We start from the raw sequence: 15,717 nt of genomic DNA on the forward strand, positions 1-15,717 counted from the left end.
TAAATCTCGCCATTTGACTCTGGGTGGTTGGATGCCTGTGTACCCCTATAAAGTTTCATACGTTCCTATGACTCCCAGTGTCAACCTATACTGTGTGATGTAATATTTTTGGTAAAGTGGCGTTGACTGCACTTATCTATCCTGTTGAAGCTTCTGCATCTTGTTACTGGCTGGTCTTCTGGCAATAGTGTAATATTTAGGCTACTGAAATGGCATTCTGGCCACAGCAAGTACTGATATTGCCAGGAGGTGTCATCACTTATCCATTATGGTGGACCAAATATTGCTGCAATGAGAGGGCTCAGGGTTGTCGCGCCTTGGCTGGAACTTCCCTATAAAGTCTATGGCCATATTGGTCCAAGTATCCTGCATCACATGGCCGCTATATCCTGAGAGGAAATGTGCACATTGGCTAATGTAATCTGGAATTAAGAACCTCTCTAACCACCACACCTTTATGAGCCTCAAAAGTAACAAAGCTAAAAGAAAAACTCTAAAATCCTAATTAGTCTGGTCCATAAGGAGGGGATTTATAGTGGCCACTGGCAGAGTGGTTTCGGGTTACATTGACCTGTTTTCTGGCCATTACCAGATCTGGCCACTAGGGGGCAGTAGCCCCTCTTTTTTTCAGAAGCCTTAGAAAATGGAGGCCTAGTATGCGCACTGCCGAGCCAGTCACTCTTTGGGACGATAGACCTCCATTCTAGGGACCTGTGGGGTGTCTGGGGTGGAAGCCTGTGTATAGGGGTGAACTTGTTATACTAGGCTAATCCATACAGAACTGAGGATAGTTTACCATAGTGTACCCCAGCCTGTGCCTCTTCAGTATCTGACATATTACAACTCCTAATATAACCTAAAGCAGAGGAGAGTTGTATGACAGCATATTTATGAAACTTATTTAGGACTTTTGATCTTTCCCGGCCCCCGTAGCTCGGTCACGTGTCTCGTGCACTAGGTGAATACACTGCCTGCTTCTATTGTCTGCTTCTCAGCAGCCATTTTGTTGTAGTAGTTTACATACCCAATCGTCAATATTCCTCAACAAAATGGCGCGTTTTAGCTCAGCGCAATCTGTAAGGCGAGATCCGTGACGCACTTCCTCCATCTGTCACAGCTTGTGACCAATCGTCAGCGACTAGGCAGATCTGGTCTTTAGCTCTCCGGCGGCTGACGATGGCAGAGGGGCGGGCCGTGTAAGCTCGCTGTGGAGACGGGGAGAACCGGTTGGACGGGGACATAACTCCAGCTGTAATAGCTAGCTTCCTCCCCGCCTGCTCCACACCGACCGGCTCCATGGCGGCTGCACAGCGGGGATGCTGGAAGCTGGCACTGCTGCTCCTCGGCCTGTGTGCCCTGCGGCTACCCGGCCTGGCCCTGGCCATCCAGGAAGATGACGGGACCCACCGCAACCGAGAGCCGCCCCTGCCCCAGAGACCCGAGGTGGTGGCCCGGCCCGAGGTGAGGACAACATGGCCGTATACTGGGGGGTATAGGGGTGACAGACCTAGCATGGCGGTATACTGGGGGGTATAGGGGTGACGGACCTGGCATGGCGGTATACTGGGGGGTACAGGGGTCACAGACCTAGCATGGCGTTATACAGGGGGGGGTATAGGGGTGACAGACCTAGCATGGCCGTATACTGGGGGGTATAGGGGTGACGGACCTAGCATGGCGTTATAGGGGTGACAGACCTAGCATGGCGTTATACAGGGGGGGTATAGGGGTGACGGACCTAGCATGGCGTTATAGGGGTGACAGACCTAGCATGGCGTTATACTGGGGGGTATAGGGGTGACGGACCTAGCATGGCGTTATACTGGGGGGTATAGGGGTGACGGACCTAGCATGGCGTTATAGGGGTGACAGACCTAGCATGGCGGTATACTGGGGGGTATAGGGGTGACAGACCTAGCATGGCGGTATACTGGGGGGTATAGGGGTGACGGACCTGGCATGGCGGTATACTGGGGGATATAGGGGTGACGGACCTGGCATGGCGGTATACTGGGGGGTATAGGGGTGACAGACCTAGCATGGCGGTATACTGGGGGGTATAGGGGTGACAGACCTAGCATGGCGGTATACTGGGGGGTATAGGGGTGACAGACCTAGCATGGCGGTATACTGGGGGGTATAGGGGTGACAGACCTAGCATGGGGGTATAGGGGTGACAGACCTAGCATGGCGATATACTGGGGGGTATAGGGGTGACACACCTAGCATGGCGGTTTACTGGTGGGTATGGGGGAGACAGGACAACATGATGGTAAACTGGGGGTTACAGATCAAAATGGTGGTATACTGGGGGTTATGGGGGAGAGAGGCTAGCATGGTGGTATAATGGGGGTTATTGGGGAGACAGGAGAACATGATGGTATAATGGATGTGACAGACATAGCATGGCAGTATACCAGAGGGGTATGGGGGAGACAGGCCAACATGGTGGTATACTAGGGGTATGGGGTAGACAGACTCAGCATGGCAGTACAGTTCAGGTGTACCGTCCCCATATGATCTTGGTGAATAGTCCATGTACAATCCAGGTGTGCGTGTATCATCCGTATGTGTAACCTAGGTGTATACTCAGGACTGTGGTCTGTGTATAGTCCCCATATAGTCCAGGTGTAGGCAGCGGTTTTTCTCTTATGGGGACATTGTGCCTGTTAAAGCCCAGCAGGTCTGTTCCCTAGCATCTTCCCCCAGGACATACACATGGGGTATTTACCTGCTTTCTGCAGAATTGAGGGGTTCTGTTAACTTGCTCCTAAAGTATTGGGGAACCTTTGGATTTTCTCATTGATATGATGTAAAAGTGGTTTTCAAAAGCAGTGATGAGAGACAGTGACGTCATTTTATAGAGTGGCACCGCATTGGATGCTCGCTCTGAAATCCGTGCCTGAAAAGCTGGCTGTAAGAAGTGGTGGTGGGGGGGGGGGTTCTGAAGCAGATATTAAAAAAGCCTTCTATAAAGTGACTGTACCATCAGGCCCGGGCTGACACACTGGAGGCAGGCCGACCCACCCACAGTGGGAGGAACCCTCCGCCCCTCTATGATGCGGCTCCATTAGAAGCAATGGAGTCGTATCATAGAGGGGCGAGGGTTACCTCTCACTGGGGGTGGGTCGGCCTGCCTCCAGTGCCTCAGCCCGGGCCTGATGGTACAGTCACTTTATACATGTGAACGTAGTGATTAGTGTAGGTGTCTAGTAAAGTCCATTGCCTACCGTGGTTATCCTCTCTGTAAGGCACAGTGCTCCCTTCTAAACCATGGTAAATCTTTAATCCCTTGCCTTGCTGTACAGTATCATGGCTCCCCCATCTTGAGGTCCTTGATGCAGAATGTGAACTGTAGCAGATTTTACCCCGACCCTAAGTTAAGAATTTGCTCAGCTACAGAACCTGGATCAGTGAATGTGAGAACCCACCCTGCTACCAGCAGTTTTTCCACTACATCTGTCCGCTGCCTTAGGCTCCCTGTACAAATACTTCTATTGGGGTTTGTTACCTACAAAGCGTTGTGAAATACAGTCTGGGGCGGCACAGCTTCCTCATTCCAGGGACTCTAATACCCTGATGATTAGTTTGTATAACACTGTGCACCATGACATGCCATCAGCATTAATATACAGCCTCCGCTAACACTGGCACCCAGCTGTGTGCTCTTAATGCTCTAGGCTTGCATCACATGCATCACTGGATGCCAGTTATTATAATGTCCTGGTTATAACAAGACACTGGGATATACATGTGTAGGTATAAGAATATTCTATTGGGAATGGGAGTATGTGTTAAAGGAGTTGGTTTCCTTCAACTCAACTTATGTCAGAAAGTTATAAAGATTTGTCATTTACTTCTATTTATAAAACTCAAGTACGTATTGGCAGCACTGAGCACTGTGTCAGACTGCAAAGAAAACAGCCCTTCCTGCAGGACATACTTATCAGCTGCTGTATGTCCTGCAGGAAGGGCTGTTTTCTTTGCAGTCTGACACAGTGCTCTCTGTTGCCACCTCTGTCGGTGATAGGAACTGTCCAGAGCAGTAGAAAATTTCTGTAGAAAATCTTTCCTGCTCTGAACAGTACTTGTCACAGATAGAGGTGACAGCAGAGAGCAAGAAAGAATACACCACTTCCTGCAGGGCATACAGCAGCTGATAGAAACTGGAAGACCGAAGATTTTTAAATATAAGTGAAATATAACTCTATATAACTTTCTGACACCAGTTGATTTGAAAGAAAAATGTTATATATTTAGGTAGATGGTATTTTTGTTACTTTACTACAGGGCTCTCCTTTTGTTGCATAACTACAACTCCTATCATGACAGGAATTTGTCATTGGCAGAAGGTGGAGGGCCACAGGTTTGGTAATACTTGGAAGAGAAGCTGATAAGAGAAGAGCGTGTATTACTCGGCCAAAGTACACAGCATCTGGATATCTTTAGATCTTCCAGAATTCACAGTGCTTATGTGTTACAATGTCTCCCTAGGATACAGGTGTCAAAGCCGCCGCCCTCCAGATGTTGCAAAGCTACAATTCTCATCATGCCTAGCTGTCCAGAGATGATGGAAGTTGTAGCTTTGCAGCAGCTGCAGGTCTGACACTACTGCCCTTCAGTCTTCAGTGACAGCCACGATGTCAGCATTACACCACTTCTCCAGACTTCTAACTCAACAGGGACGTTTCCTTGTTACTTCTGCTGTCTGTGTAATCTACATGTGTCCTATATGTCATCTGTGTTCTATCCATATGCAGCGGCAGTGATGCTGAATATGCTGCTTGCCTGGAGCACATACTGCAGTGTCATGGAGGCTGCACCACTGTGTTCTTACCTGCTGGAGGCGCTAATGCAATTGACATATACTGATTGCTGGACTAATGGATTTAGGTTATGCAGAAAAGCCTGTTGCTCTTTAAGAACTGCTAGTATGTGTCATGACCTCCCCCTGATTGTCCCTGGTCATAGCAGTCATTGGAGCGATAGACATTTCTTCATCACTACATGGTGCCAGATAGAATTCCAGTGTTTACTTTGTGTCTGTGTGTTTTTTTAGTGGCTTTAGCATTAATATGTGACTGATGGACGAGGTGGAGGCTTCTTGGCCATGGCTCCTGCTATACGTTTTGCTTCTTACTCTAGGAGGTTTTCCTTTTGTCCCCTATGTTTGCAATGTTAAGTGATCAGCTTCAGGGCTGCATTGTGGAGGCTGAGAGTATGGTTGGAGCAATGTGAGGCTGAACGCTTCATTTAGAGATGCTTGGATGAGTGAGTGGTGTAGTGTGGCAGTAGCTAATCTCATGGGCTGTCCACAAGTCTAAAGCTTTGTTGTTTGTATGTTAGATCCTCTTTGCCTGGCTGTAAGCAAAGTATTATAGGGACACAGTCTGTCACAAATATAGGAGCCGCTCTGAAGAGGAGATGTGTAATGGGACCATTTATCAGAACTCGAGCAAACTGGTGCAAAAGAATAGTGGGGCTATAGCCCGCAGCCACCACATCCCAGCTGTCACTTTGTAATGACATCTGTGGTTTGATTGGTTTGGGCTGCTCCACTTTCCTTCTACATTTCTTCCCCATAATGGTAAGACTTCCAATATGTGTTGAGGTATAATTTTATGAAGTTAAAATAGAAAAATATGTATACTTCTATATGACAGTATGTCGGCAAAGAGTATTGAGATGCCCACCTGTCAAATATAGCCAACATCTGGCCTTAATATGGCTTTGGAGCAGTAATGTTTTCCAGCTTAGCTGATGCTTATGGTTTCTGGTAGTGACAATGCAGCTTTCCCTGCTTTGTAAAATTAATGGCAGAGATATATCTATTCCAGGTTTGGGTATCATAAATATGATCTTACATTTTTCTTTCCCACAGAAAATACCCAGTCAGCCACCTGCTGTCCATACTGGGAATGTAGAATTCAGCGCTACTGGTAACCTGGGGTTCATCCATGCCTTCGTAGCGGCCATATCTGTGATCATTGTGTCAGAGCTGGGAGATAAGACCTTCTTTATAGCTGCAATAATGGCGATGCGCTATAACCGTCTGACTGTCCTCGCTGGCGCAATGCTTGCCTTAGGACTGATGACGTGTTTATCAGGTGATTTTAGATTCTTCTTTTCTTTCAGCATTTTATGTCTATGTAGAGATTTGTTTTCCTTTCTTATCATTTACATTGGACACCTACCTCTAAAGCTACTAGTAAGAGGCAAGTTAAAAAGCAGCCTTTCCATGACTGGACATAGGAAGCTGTAAACTAAAGTGTCTGATCAGCTGACAACTATTCCTGTCAATCTCCCCATACACATGCATGCTTGGCCTAGCCAAACAAATAAAAATAAAATCAAAAAACATTGGCAGTGAAATGCATCCAGCTCATCTACTAGAAAACATACACGGTGCACCCAAAAGGGACAAGCTGTATGGTTACTTCCATTTATCCCCATACCTCCTCAGGATATAAAGACCAAACATATTTTAGCGCAATCTCTGCAAACTAGTTCTCAACTAAGTTGCTGGGCCATGGGGTGATGCAAGGACATGGGCCAGTGACGTAATGTCCTCTGCCATACTGCAAACACTGTTCAGGGTGGTAACTTGTGAGATGTCATAAAATGCATGTCTAATCCATGGATGACCCACTTCACAATTTGCAGGACTTGAAGGATCTGTAGCCAATATCTTTAGGCCAGGTACCACAGGAACCTTCAGAGATCTTGTGGATCACATACTTCACTGGGTCAGAGCAGTTTTAGTGGCTTGAGGGGAGTGGTTGAAGACCCTCCATTTGAAGAGGAAATGAGAGAACCATCTATATTAAATAATGTAATTTACCCTCTGCCTGACCTATTCCTACATACTGGTTTGCTGCAGTGAAAGCTGCATAATATAAGTGTAACACATGCAAATTGTAATCATATCTGAAAAGGACCAAAACATGTTATAATAAACCTTTCCATTTCCCTGGATTTAGTTGCATAGGGCTTGTGTGTGATGACCTTGAGACCTGACTACAGGGAGTCTAGTGATCCTAAACCCTACCCACTTCATCATAGCTCAGATGTCATGCTCAGCTTATATGACACGTTTGTGTAAATGACATTACTGCAGGTACTTGATGCTGTCTCCTTGTTCCCTTCCTCAGTATTGTTCGGATACGCCACCACAGTTATCCCCAGAGTGTACACCTATTATGTATCAACTGCTCTTTTTGCAATATTTGGCATTCGCATGTTACGGGAAGGGTTAAAGATGAGTCCAGATGAAGGTCAGGAGGAGTTGGAGGAAGTTCAAGCAGAGATCAAACGAAAAGATGAAGAGGTACTTTTTATATGGCACAGTCAAAGTATTTGTAAAAGTGCTTTGAAAGGACCTTGCTGGGTGAATTAGTCTTAGAAATCCTTACCTGTCTTGTATCTCACTAATGTTTGCTTTCTCATTACTTTTCAAGCTTCAGAGGACAAAGCTCCTAAATGGCCCTGGTGATGTGGAAAGTGGAGTTGGACCAGCTGTTCCCAAGAAGAGATGGATGCAGTTCATTTCCCCAATTTTTGTCCAAGCATTCACCTTGACGTTCCTGGCAGAATGGGGGGATCGCTCACAGCTCACTACTATTGTCTTGGCAGCTAGAGAGGTTAACATTTTTCATTGGATTTCCTATAGCAATTTTTAAACTTGACATGAGTAGAGTCTGAACATGTCTTCCAGTTGTAGTCACATTCAGTTGCAGAATGTAGCCTGTACACACTGGAGTGCAGTTATAGGGGATCTGAGTTCCTAGCAGTCACGTTACTTATCAGTAATTAATAATTCACCACACACTGTTGCAGCTCAAATATTGTATGGAAAATAAAATGTTAAATGGGTTTAGAAAAACATGTCCTCCTTATTCTACAAACAAAAATTGAATTATTTGGAACCTAGTTGTAATATCACACACAACTTAAGGATGAGTATGGCACGGTTTCTGGAAGAAAGCAGATATGTCAATTATTTGGGCGTCCTTTGAATAGAATGGAGCCTATTGGACAGATGGAAAATCGTCGGAGAACTTCAAGTGGATTCTACCACGCGGCCCCGTTTGAAGTTCTCTGCCAATTTTGCGTAGTGTGGACATAACCAAACACTGCGTTCCATTCTTACAGAGCACTTGACCTTGAGATCATTAGGGGTCCTGGCGATTGGACCCCCAATGATCATACCATTCTGCTAATTAGGTGATTAAATTTGCTTATCAGGGAAATCCTTTTAACCTCTTAAGGACATATGACGTACCGGTACGTCATATGTCCGCACTTGCACTTCAAAGCGGGGCCGCGCGGCGGCCCCGCTTTGAAGTGCCGCGATCCCGGGTGCCGCGAGTAGCCCGGGACCGCTGCTATTAGCGGGCACGGTCTGATCGCCGTGCCCGCTAATTAGCTAATCGGAGGCAGCTGTCAAAGTTGACAGCTGCCTCCGATTACCGGAGGCAACGTTTCCCTGGTGTCTAGTGGGGGAGATCGCTCCTCCGGGACAAGGTCCCGGAGGAGCGATCTCCGTTACTGATGCCGGCCGGGGACGCGTCCAAGATGGCGCCGTCCTCGGCTCGGCACTCGTTCGTTTTCGGCTGCAGCAGCCGAAAGCAAACGAGTGCCGATCTCATGGATCTCTGCAGCATATCTATGCTGCAGAGATCTCAATGAGAGATCCAAGTGTATATACTAGAAGTCCCCCAGGGGGGCTTCTAGTATATGTGTAAAAAAAATAAATAAAGTGTTGTTAATAGTAAAAATCCCCTCCCCTAATAAAAGTCTGAATCACCCCCCTTTTCCCAGGTTTTAAATAAAAGTAAACAAATAAATAAATAAATAAACATGTTTGGTATCGACGCGTGCGTAATCGCCCGAACTATTAATTAATCACATTCCTGATCTCGTACGGTAAACGGCGTCAGCGCAAAAAAATCCCAAAGTGCAAAATTGCGCATTTTTGGTCGCATCAAATCCAGAAAAAATGTAATACAAAGCGATCAAAAAGACGTATATGGGCAATCAAGGTACCGATAGAAAGATCACATCATGGCGCAAAAAATTACACCTCGCACAGCCCCATAGACCAAAGGATAAAAGCGCTATAAGCCTGGGAATGGAGCGATTTTAAGGAACGTATATTGGTTAACAACGGTTTGAATTTTTTACAGGCCATCAGATACAATATAAGTTATACATGTTATATATCGTTTTAATCGTAACAACTTGAGGAACATGCATAACAAGTCAGTTTTACCCCAGGGCGAATGGCGTAAAAACACATTTCCCCCAAATAAAAGAAATGCGTTTTTTTTTTCAATTTCACCACACTTTGAATTTTTTTCTGGTTTCGCAGTGTACTTTATGCAAAAATTCAGCCTGTCATTGCAAAGTACAATTAGTGACGCAAAAAATAAGGGGTCATGTGGGTTTCTAGGTGGAAAAATGCAAGTGCTATGACCTTTTAAACACAAGGAGGAAAAACCGAAAACGTAAAAACGAAAATGGGCCATGTCCTTAAAGGGTTAATATACACGTGTGCATCCAGAAGTATTTGGACAATGGCAGTTTTTATCATTTGTGAAACAAAGCCATCAATAAGTTATAAGCCGTTTAGTTTGTGTGAGTGAAGTACAGGGACAGCTCTTTGAGAAGGTTGCTCTGTTTGATTGTTTAATTTTTTGCAGTTGTGATCTTTAAGGAGTTTTCAGTTATTTTGTATTAATCTGAAAGTATAGTTCTTTTTCTCCTGCAGGACCCTTTTGGCGTTGCTGTTGGTGGTACTATAGGACACTGTCTATGCACTGGGTTAGCAGTCATTGGAGGAAGGATGATAGCACAGAAGATATCAGTCCGAACCGGTAAGTAATTATTTATTTTTATTGCTTTGACAGCTAATTTAAAAGTGTGTCAGATGGTTTTGCATAGTGTAAATAATCACAGTGCCAGGTTGGGGTTAAATTCACCTCTCTAAACTATCCTACAAATTCCATTTTAATACGGTAACACAAAACGGGGCTTAACTCTTGACTGCACAAGATTCTCGTCAGCAAAAGCTCAGCCTATGAGTTTTCCATCTGACACTTACCTGCAGTAAGAAAGGATCAGACATGGCCACATTCAGATGTTCCATTCCTCTTCAAGGGTTACCTGTCATGAAGATTTCTTGTGCCAATTGGTGTGCAGTCACTGCTGCCACTGGAAGATTGCAGTGCTGTGGATCTGTCTTAACACTGTTCTGTTAATTAGAACAGGGCTTGTGCACGGAACTTGACTCACATGGGATGTGTCCACACCAAAGCTATCAGCAGTGGCTATGAAGGATTTGGATTTCTCTTCTTGATACTGCTGGGATCCATTATTTTTAACATAGTGACAGTAACATGAATAATGTGTACTAGACACGAGGTAGAGAACTCGGGTAGATGTCCTGAGATAAAAAAAAAAGGGCTTGTAAGACAAAATAGTCTTTGCATAGAATATGCAAATGTCACTTATGTAATAACTTAGTATGTTAGGCTGAAAATAGATGTGTCCATCCAGTTCTGCCTGTTAATCTGCAGTGTTAATCCAGAGAAAGGCAGAACCCTATGAGGTAGAAGCCAATTTACTCTTAGTACATTCCAGAAATGTATCCAGGCCCCCTTTGAGCTTCTTTATTGAGTTTACCATGACAACCTCCTGCAGTCCCATAGTTTCATTGTTCTTAAAGTCAAGTAAAATCCCTTCTGTTTTGGTGTAGGAAACGTCTTGATTTGCATATTATTTTTCCTTGCCCCAATGCATTGAGGCATTCACAGAAAAAAAAATAGAGCGGGGAGAAGTTGTGCTCAGCACATTCCTTCCCTGACTCTTGGTCAAGTGATGAGACAGCTGCATAATGCAAGTCTATGAGGCACGTCTCTTCAGTGACACAAACCCTGACCAATAAAAACTTTTTTCTGGTGAACATTTTTAAGGGAAACTAATAGCAGACTAAAAGACTAAACTGCTGTTAGGTTTCCATAGCACATGCAAGGCTGAGGTTGAAGGTAATTTTCATGCTCTATCCCTCCTTATGAATATTCATCCAGTGCTGTGCTGTGCCATCACTCTGGCGCTCCTCTTTGCAGAGTGCTTTCTCTATATTTGAGGAGGGGCAGGCTGGCTAAAGGCGACGTTTGCTGCATTTAGGGCAGTGGTCTCATCTTCAGTACGCCAAACTGCCTCAATTAAATAAAGTGAAGATTTACTGAAAATGGCTCTGAGGATGAAGGTAAGAAAACTACCGTCATCCTCAGCATTCCTAGCCCTATGGACACATAACAGCAGGTTAACCACCTAACCTGATGCTAGTTTCCCTTTTATCAGTTTGATCACCTTCACTCTTGTATCTGCGTGTCAGAAAATCCAGTTCACCGATAGCCAGTGTGACCATTTACTGTCTCACTGTAAATGAAATGAACAGGTTTATTCTGGTTTTCTAACTTGCGTTTTCTTCTTTTCCAGTGACCATCATCGGTGGAATAGTTTTCCTTGCTTTTGCGTTCTCCGCTTTATTTATAAGTCCGGATTCTGGTTTTTAGCCTTTTTTTTCCCAGAAGAATTCAGATTGTGGCAAGAGACTCCTTTTTTGTACTGTAGTTCTGTATATAATGTACAAAGGTAGCGATGAGGAGATGTCCACTGTACAAAATCACACCACACTGGTGACTATTTTCTCTAAAGTATTGACTGAATTGTGACTCATATTCTTACTTTAAATTCAGCCATATTTACAGATATGAGGTCAGCTCTACCCACAATATTTTAACATCTTTTCACTTGTATTATGATACGGGTTAAAGGTCTACACACTTGAAAGCAGGAAGAGCAGGTCTTCTCTAGCTCCTGCGGTTTAGATCTTGAGGTACCTGTGACTTAAAAAAAAAAAAAAAAAAAAGAGTTGAAATATTTAAAGGGGCAGTTTTCCTTGTAAACATTAGTTCTCCTCTATCCTCAAGTATCTCTCCACCACTATTGTGCCATGGGTGGGCACAGTACCCAGCAAATAAAAGTTGTCAATATTTGACATAAAGTCTGTTCAGACCTAACAGGAAGCTCTGGTTTCTGCATGTGAAATGTTTAAAAAAATGTATAAAAATGTTTTTACTTTTTTTTTTTTTTTCTTAAGCTGGTTTAAAGAAAATAGCAATATTTTGTTACTCTATAGCTGTAATGTCAACACATCGAAGAGTTTTATGGTGAATCTGTTATCTGCTGATGATGCTAGGTCAAGAAGACACATGGTACCTTTTATATGTCTGTCTGTGCTCCCATAAAGTAAAAAATAATTTTTACTCTCTGTTGCAGTCTAATGCCCCCTGAATTGCTGAGGGCTGTAACGCCTCCTTGCTTTTCCTCACATCCCTAGCCATGCTTGATTGACGATAAGCAGAACCCTGCTTCTAAATCTCCCAGGTGTTACAGGGGCTTGGGAAAGCCTCTTTGACACTTGGTACTAAAGAATAAAATACCTTTTTTTAACTTATGGAAGCACAAATGACTATATGAAAGGAGAAAGCATGAATTTCCTTACCCTAAAAGTGTCAACTGTTTGGAACTTGAATTGCAGATGACAGTTTTACTCTAAATTTAAATGGAATGTCAAGTGAGGCCTCCCTAGTATCATCATTGTTTACTGTGCATAAAATGTAATACTAACTACATACTTTAAATATTATATTGTCTTTAAAAACCCGTTTTGCCTTTCATGCTGAAATTATAGTTGGATTTATACATTTTTATGTAGGTTTTCTGGTGTGTAAAACTTTTTAATTGTTTTGCGCAAAAAGTACCAACTCTAGCCTTTTTTTGGGGGGTTGGGGCATACCTAGAGGGAGCATGGCCTCACAAACCCCTCATATTTTACACGGTTTATGTTAGAAGCTGTCCAAACTGAATGGACATGAAATGACTGACAGCTTTACCTGTATCACTGTGTACACAGATATTGCCTGTGTGGGTAGGGAGAGCAGGACTTTTACTGTGACTCCTATAATTTCAGTCTGAATTTACCCTGCAGAAATAGGTGTAGATGGGAAGAGCTAAGTATGTGTTTTATCAGCAATATCCCCGGCTACAGCTCTGAGCATGATATAATGCTGCCAGTTCCCTTTAACCCCCCCCCCCCCCCCCCCGGGCCAGTGTATTGTATGCAGCTGCATCTTTCTTTTCTTGTTTCAGTATTAAGCATTTGCTGTACCCCTATTGAGCTGTGACAGAGCCAAAACCACCGTTTTTTAACCCCTAACTCCTAAAACAGCATTGTGAAGATGCCTGGATTTCTTGTAGCTGCATGAAATCAGGGATGGGATGTTTTCACTTATGAGACAGATCAACTGATGTCACATGGAATGAATGGAACAGAGTCTCTTTCCATCTGACCAAAATGCCATGTGTGAATGGAGCCTAATAATTTGTGATTGAAACTGGTAGATAGTGACATGAGGCAGTAATAACAGCTTTCATATTGTAATTACATTGAAATAATGGCTCTTGCTTCTGACTACAATGCAGAGAAATATCAGAAACATAGCCCCTAGACTCCAGATTGTGGCTTTCCATGTCTGTATTAGAAACCTTTGCTGTGACCAGATTTATTGTTTCAGGCTACAGGTTAGAGAACCAATATATACTGTTAAATTCCTGTTTTATTATTCTGCTGTAAGACCACAAAATTAACATGGTCTGAGAACTCCTGATTGTTGCTTACAGCTCCGGTATATTTGTCATTGGCATTTCTGTATGCGCAGCACTCCATGCATGTATGAATTTTTTTTTTTTTAAGAAACTGTATAATGCAGTCAGAATTGTTTAGTTTAACTTACAGCGGATGCAACGTGTTCAGCCATAATTTTCATTTTACTTTGATCAATTAAGTGGTCGGTGAAATAAACACAGGAAGAATGTTACGGCAACTGAAGCTGGAAGCAGCGGACCACCAATATGTGGTGCAAATGAAATGGGGATTGATGAAAAATAATGTTTAAGTGCTGTAAATTATTAAAGTATTTTGTGATACCTTTGTCTGTCACTTGTATAGAGTGGGCCTGGCAGAATGTGTATTGGTGTTAGACTTTCACCATCAACAACCTAAAACTACAGTAACCATTAAATAGGTTAAGAGACACAAACTTTGAAGGAATAGTTTGTTCGGTAATTAGTGCTGCAGTTGCATAGAACATCGTATTCTTACCCAACCATGCATCATCCTGCAGCTGAATCCTCCCGCCACCTGTTCAGAGAGAGACCAGTTTCTGCACTGACAGCCCACTCAACCAATCAATGAGTGAAGCGGGTCAGTGCCAGGTCTGTCTTGGGAGTGGCAGTAAGAGCGTTTAGCAAAAGACCCCAAGGGAATGTGAGGGAAGGATGTTATGTTTAATGGAGCCCCAGTGCACTAATAAACTTTAAATGTCTGGACTTCTCTTTAAGGCAGGGATGGGAAAGCTTTGGCCCTCCAGCTGTTGCAAAACTACAATTTCTATCATGCCTGGACAGCCGAAGCTTTGATGGGAATTGTAGTTTTGCAACAGCTGGAGGGCCAAAGCTTCCCCATCCCTGCTTTAAAGGGGTAGTGTGGCGCTAAGAAATTATTCACAAAATAACACACATTACAAAGTTATACAACTTTGTAATGTATGATATGTATGTGAATGGCCCCCTTCCCCAACCCCCGCCCGTGGACCCAGAAGTGTAGTGCATTATACATACCTGATTCGGGTCGACCCCCGTCTGCATTTCTTCTGACAGTGATGTAATCTTTGGGAGGCCGGACGACCCACTCTTGCCGCCACCCCTCTGCCGCGGCACACGTCATCAGCTGTTCAGCCGAGATTGGCTGAGCACAGTTATGATGCGGCAGAGGGGGGACGGCAGGAGCGGGTTGGCCGGCCTCCCGAAGATTACATCAGTCAGAAGACAGAGGTCGACACGAATCGGTTTATGTATAATGCACTACACTTCCGGGTCCACGGGCAGGGGTTGGGGAACACTGGGAAGGGGGCCATTCACATACATTACATAACTTTGTAATGTGTGTTATTTTGTGAATAATTTCTTAGCGCTGCACTACCCCTTTAAGGCTCTGTTCACAAGGAGTAAAACTGGCAGAATTCTGCCAGCCTCCGTGTCATACCGGCAGTCTATCGGAGGCTTGCGTGCCTCCTTTTTCCGCGCGGAAGAATGAACATGTCAATTCTTTCAGGCAGAGAGAGGAGGCATGCACCTCTCATAGACAGCCAGTATGACATGGTGGCTGAGAATTCCGGCAGTTTTACTCTGTGTGAACAGAGCCTTAATTCCTATCTGTTTACTTCTATCTCTGAGCAATTTTGTGAACCTACAGTGCCTACTGCGCAGCTTGATGATTGCACACCCCTCTGCTTTAATCAGCCATTGGCAAAGCATCCACCTATTGCACTGTAGTTTCCCTTGCGTCCCATTGGCATCACAACATATTGGGTATAATCGCCCATGTGACGAAGGAATAATTTAATAAACACAATTAGTAAGCTTTTAATCTCCTCCTACAGAAGTATAAATAGGCCCCGCCTCCCAACAAGAGGTCAACTTAAAGCTCCTCACATTAAGTGTGCTCTGCTGTTGGCTGTTAAATCTGCTAAACGTGTGTGGGAGCTTCAAGTACTTGGTTCTGCTCCACCCATTGAAGAAGATAAGGTG

At 44.1% G+C, this 15,717-nt stretch overlaps 1 protein-coding gene across 1 annotated transcript; it reads left to right on the forward strand.

The window, feature by feature from the left end:
* The first annotated feature begins 1,066 nt into the window (after positions 1-1,066).
* TMEM165 (transmembrane protein 165) lies at positions 1,067-14,055 on the forward strand. The gene is made up of 6 exons (XM_069977633.1): positions 1,067-1,461; positions 5,882-6,107; positions 7,152-7,327; positions 7,458-7,640; positions 9,770-9,875; positions 11,503-14,055. Exons 1-6 carry the CDS (start codon positions 1,297-1,299, stop codon positions 11,577-11,579), a joined length of 933 nt encoding a protein of 310 aa, XP_069833734.1. The 5' UTR covers positions 1,067-1,296; the 3' UTR covers positions 11,580-14,055.
* Positions 14,056-15,717: the final 1,662 nt, after the last annotated feature.

This window comes from Dendropsophus ebraccatus, chromosome 7 (assembly GCF_027789765.1).
Source record: "Dendropsophus ebraccatus isolate aDenEbr1 chromosome 7, aDenEbr1.pat, whole genome shotgun sequence".
Lineage (NCBI taxonomy): Eukaryota > Metazoa > Chordata > Amphibia > Anura > Hylidae > Dendropsophus > Dendropsophus ebraccatus.

Excerpts from the sequence above, each read along its gene's own strand:
- TMEM165 (XM_069977633.1), top strand. The coding sequence starts at position 1,297 with ATGGCGGCTGCACAGCGGGGATGCTGGAAGCTGGCACTGCTGCTCCTC. Across the intron at positions 7,641-9,769 it reads TTGTCTTGGCAGCTAGAGAG|GACCCTTTTGGCGTTGCTGT; the intron begins GTTAACATTTTT and ends TTTCTCCTGCAG. Across the intron at positions 9,876-11,502 it reads GAAGATATCAGTCCGAACCG|TGACCATCATCGGTGGAATA; the intron begins GTAAGTAATTAT and ends CTTCTTTTCCAG.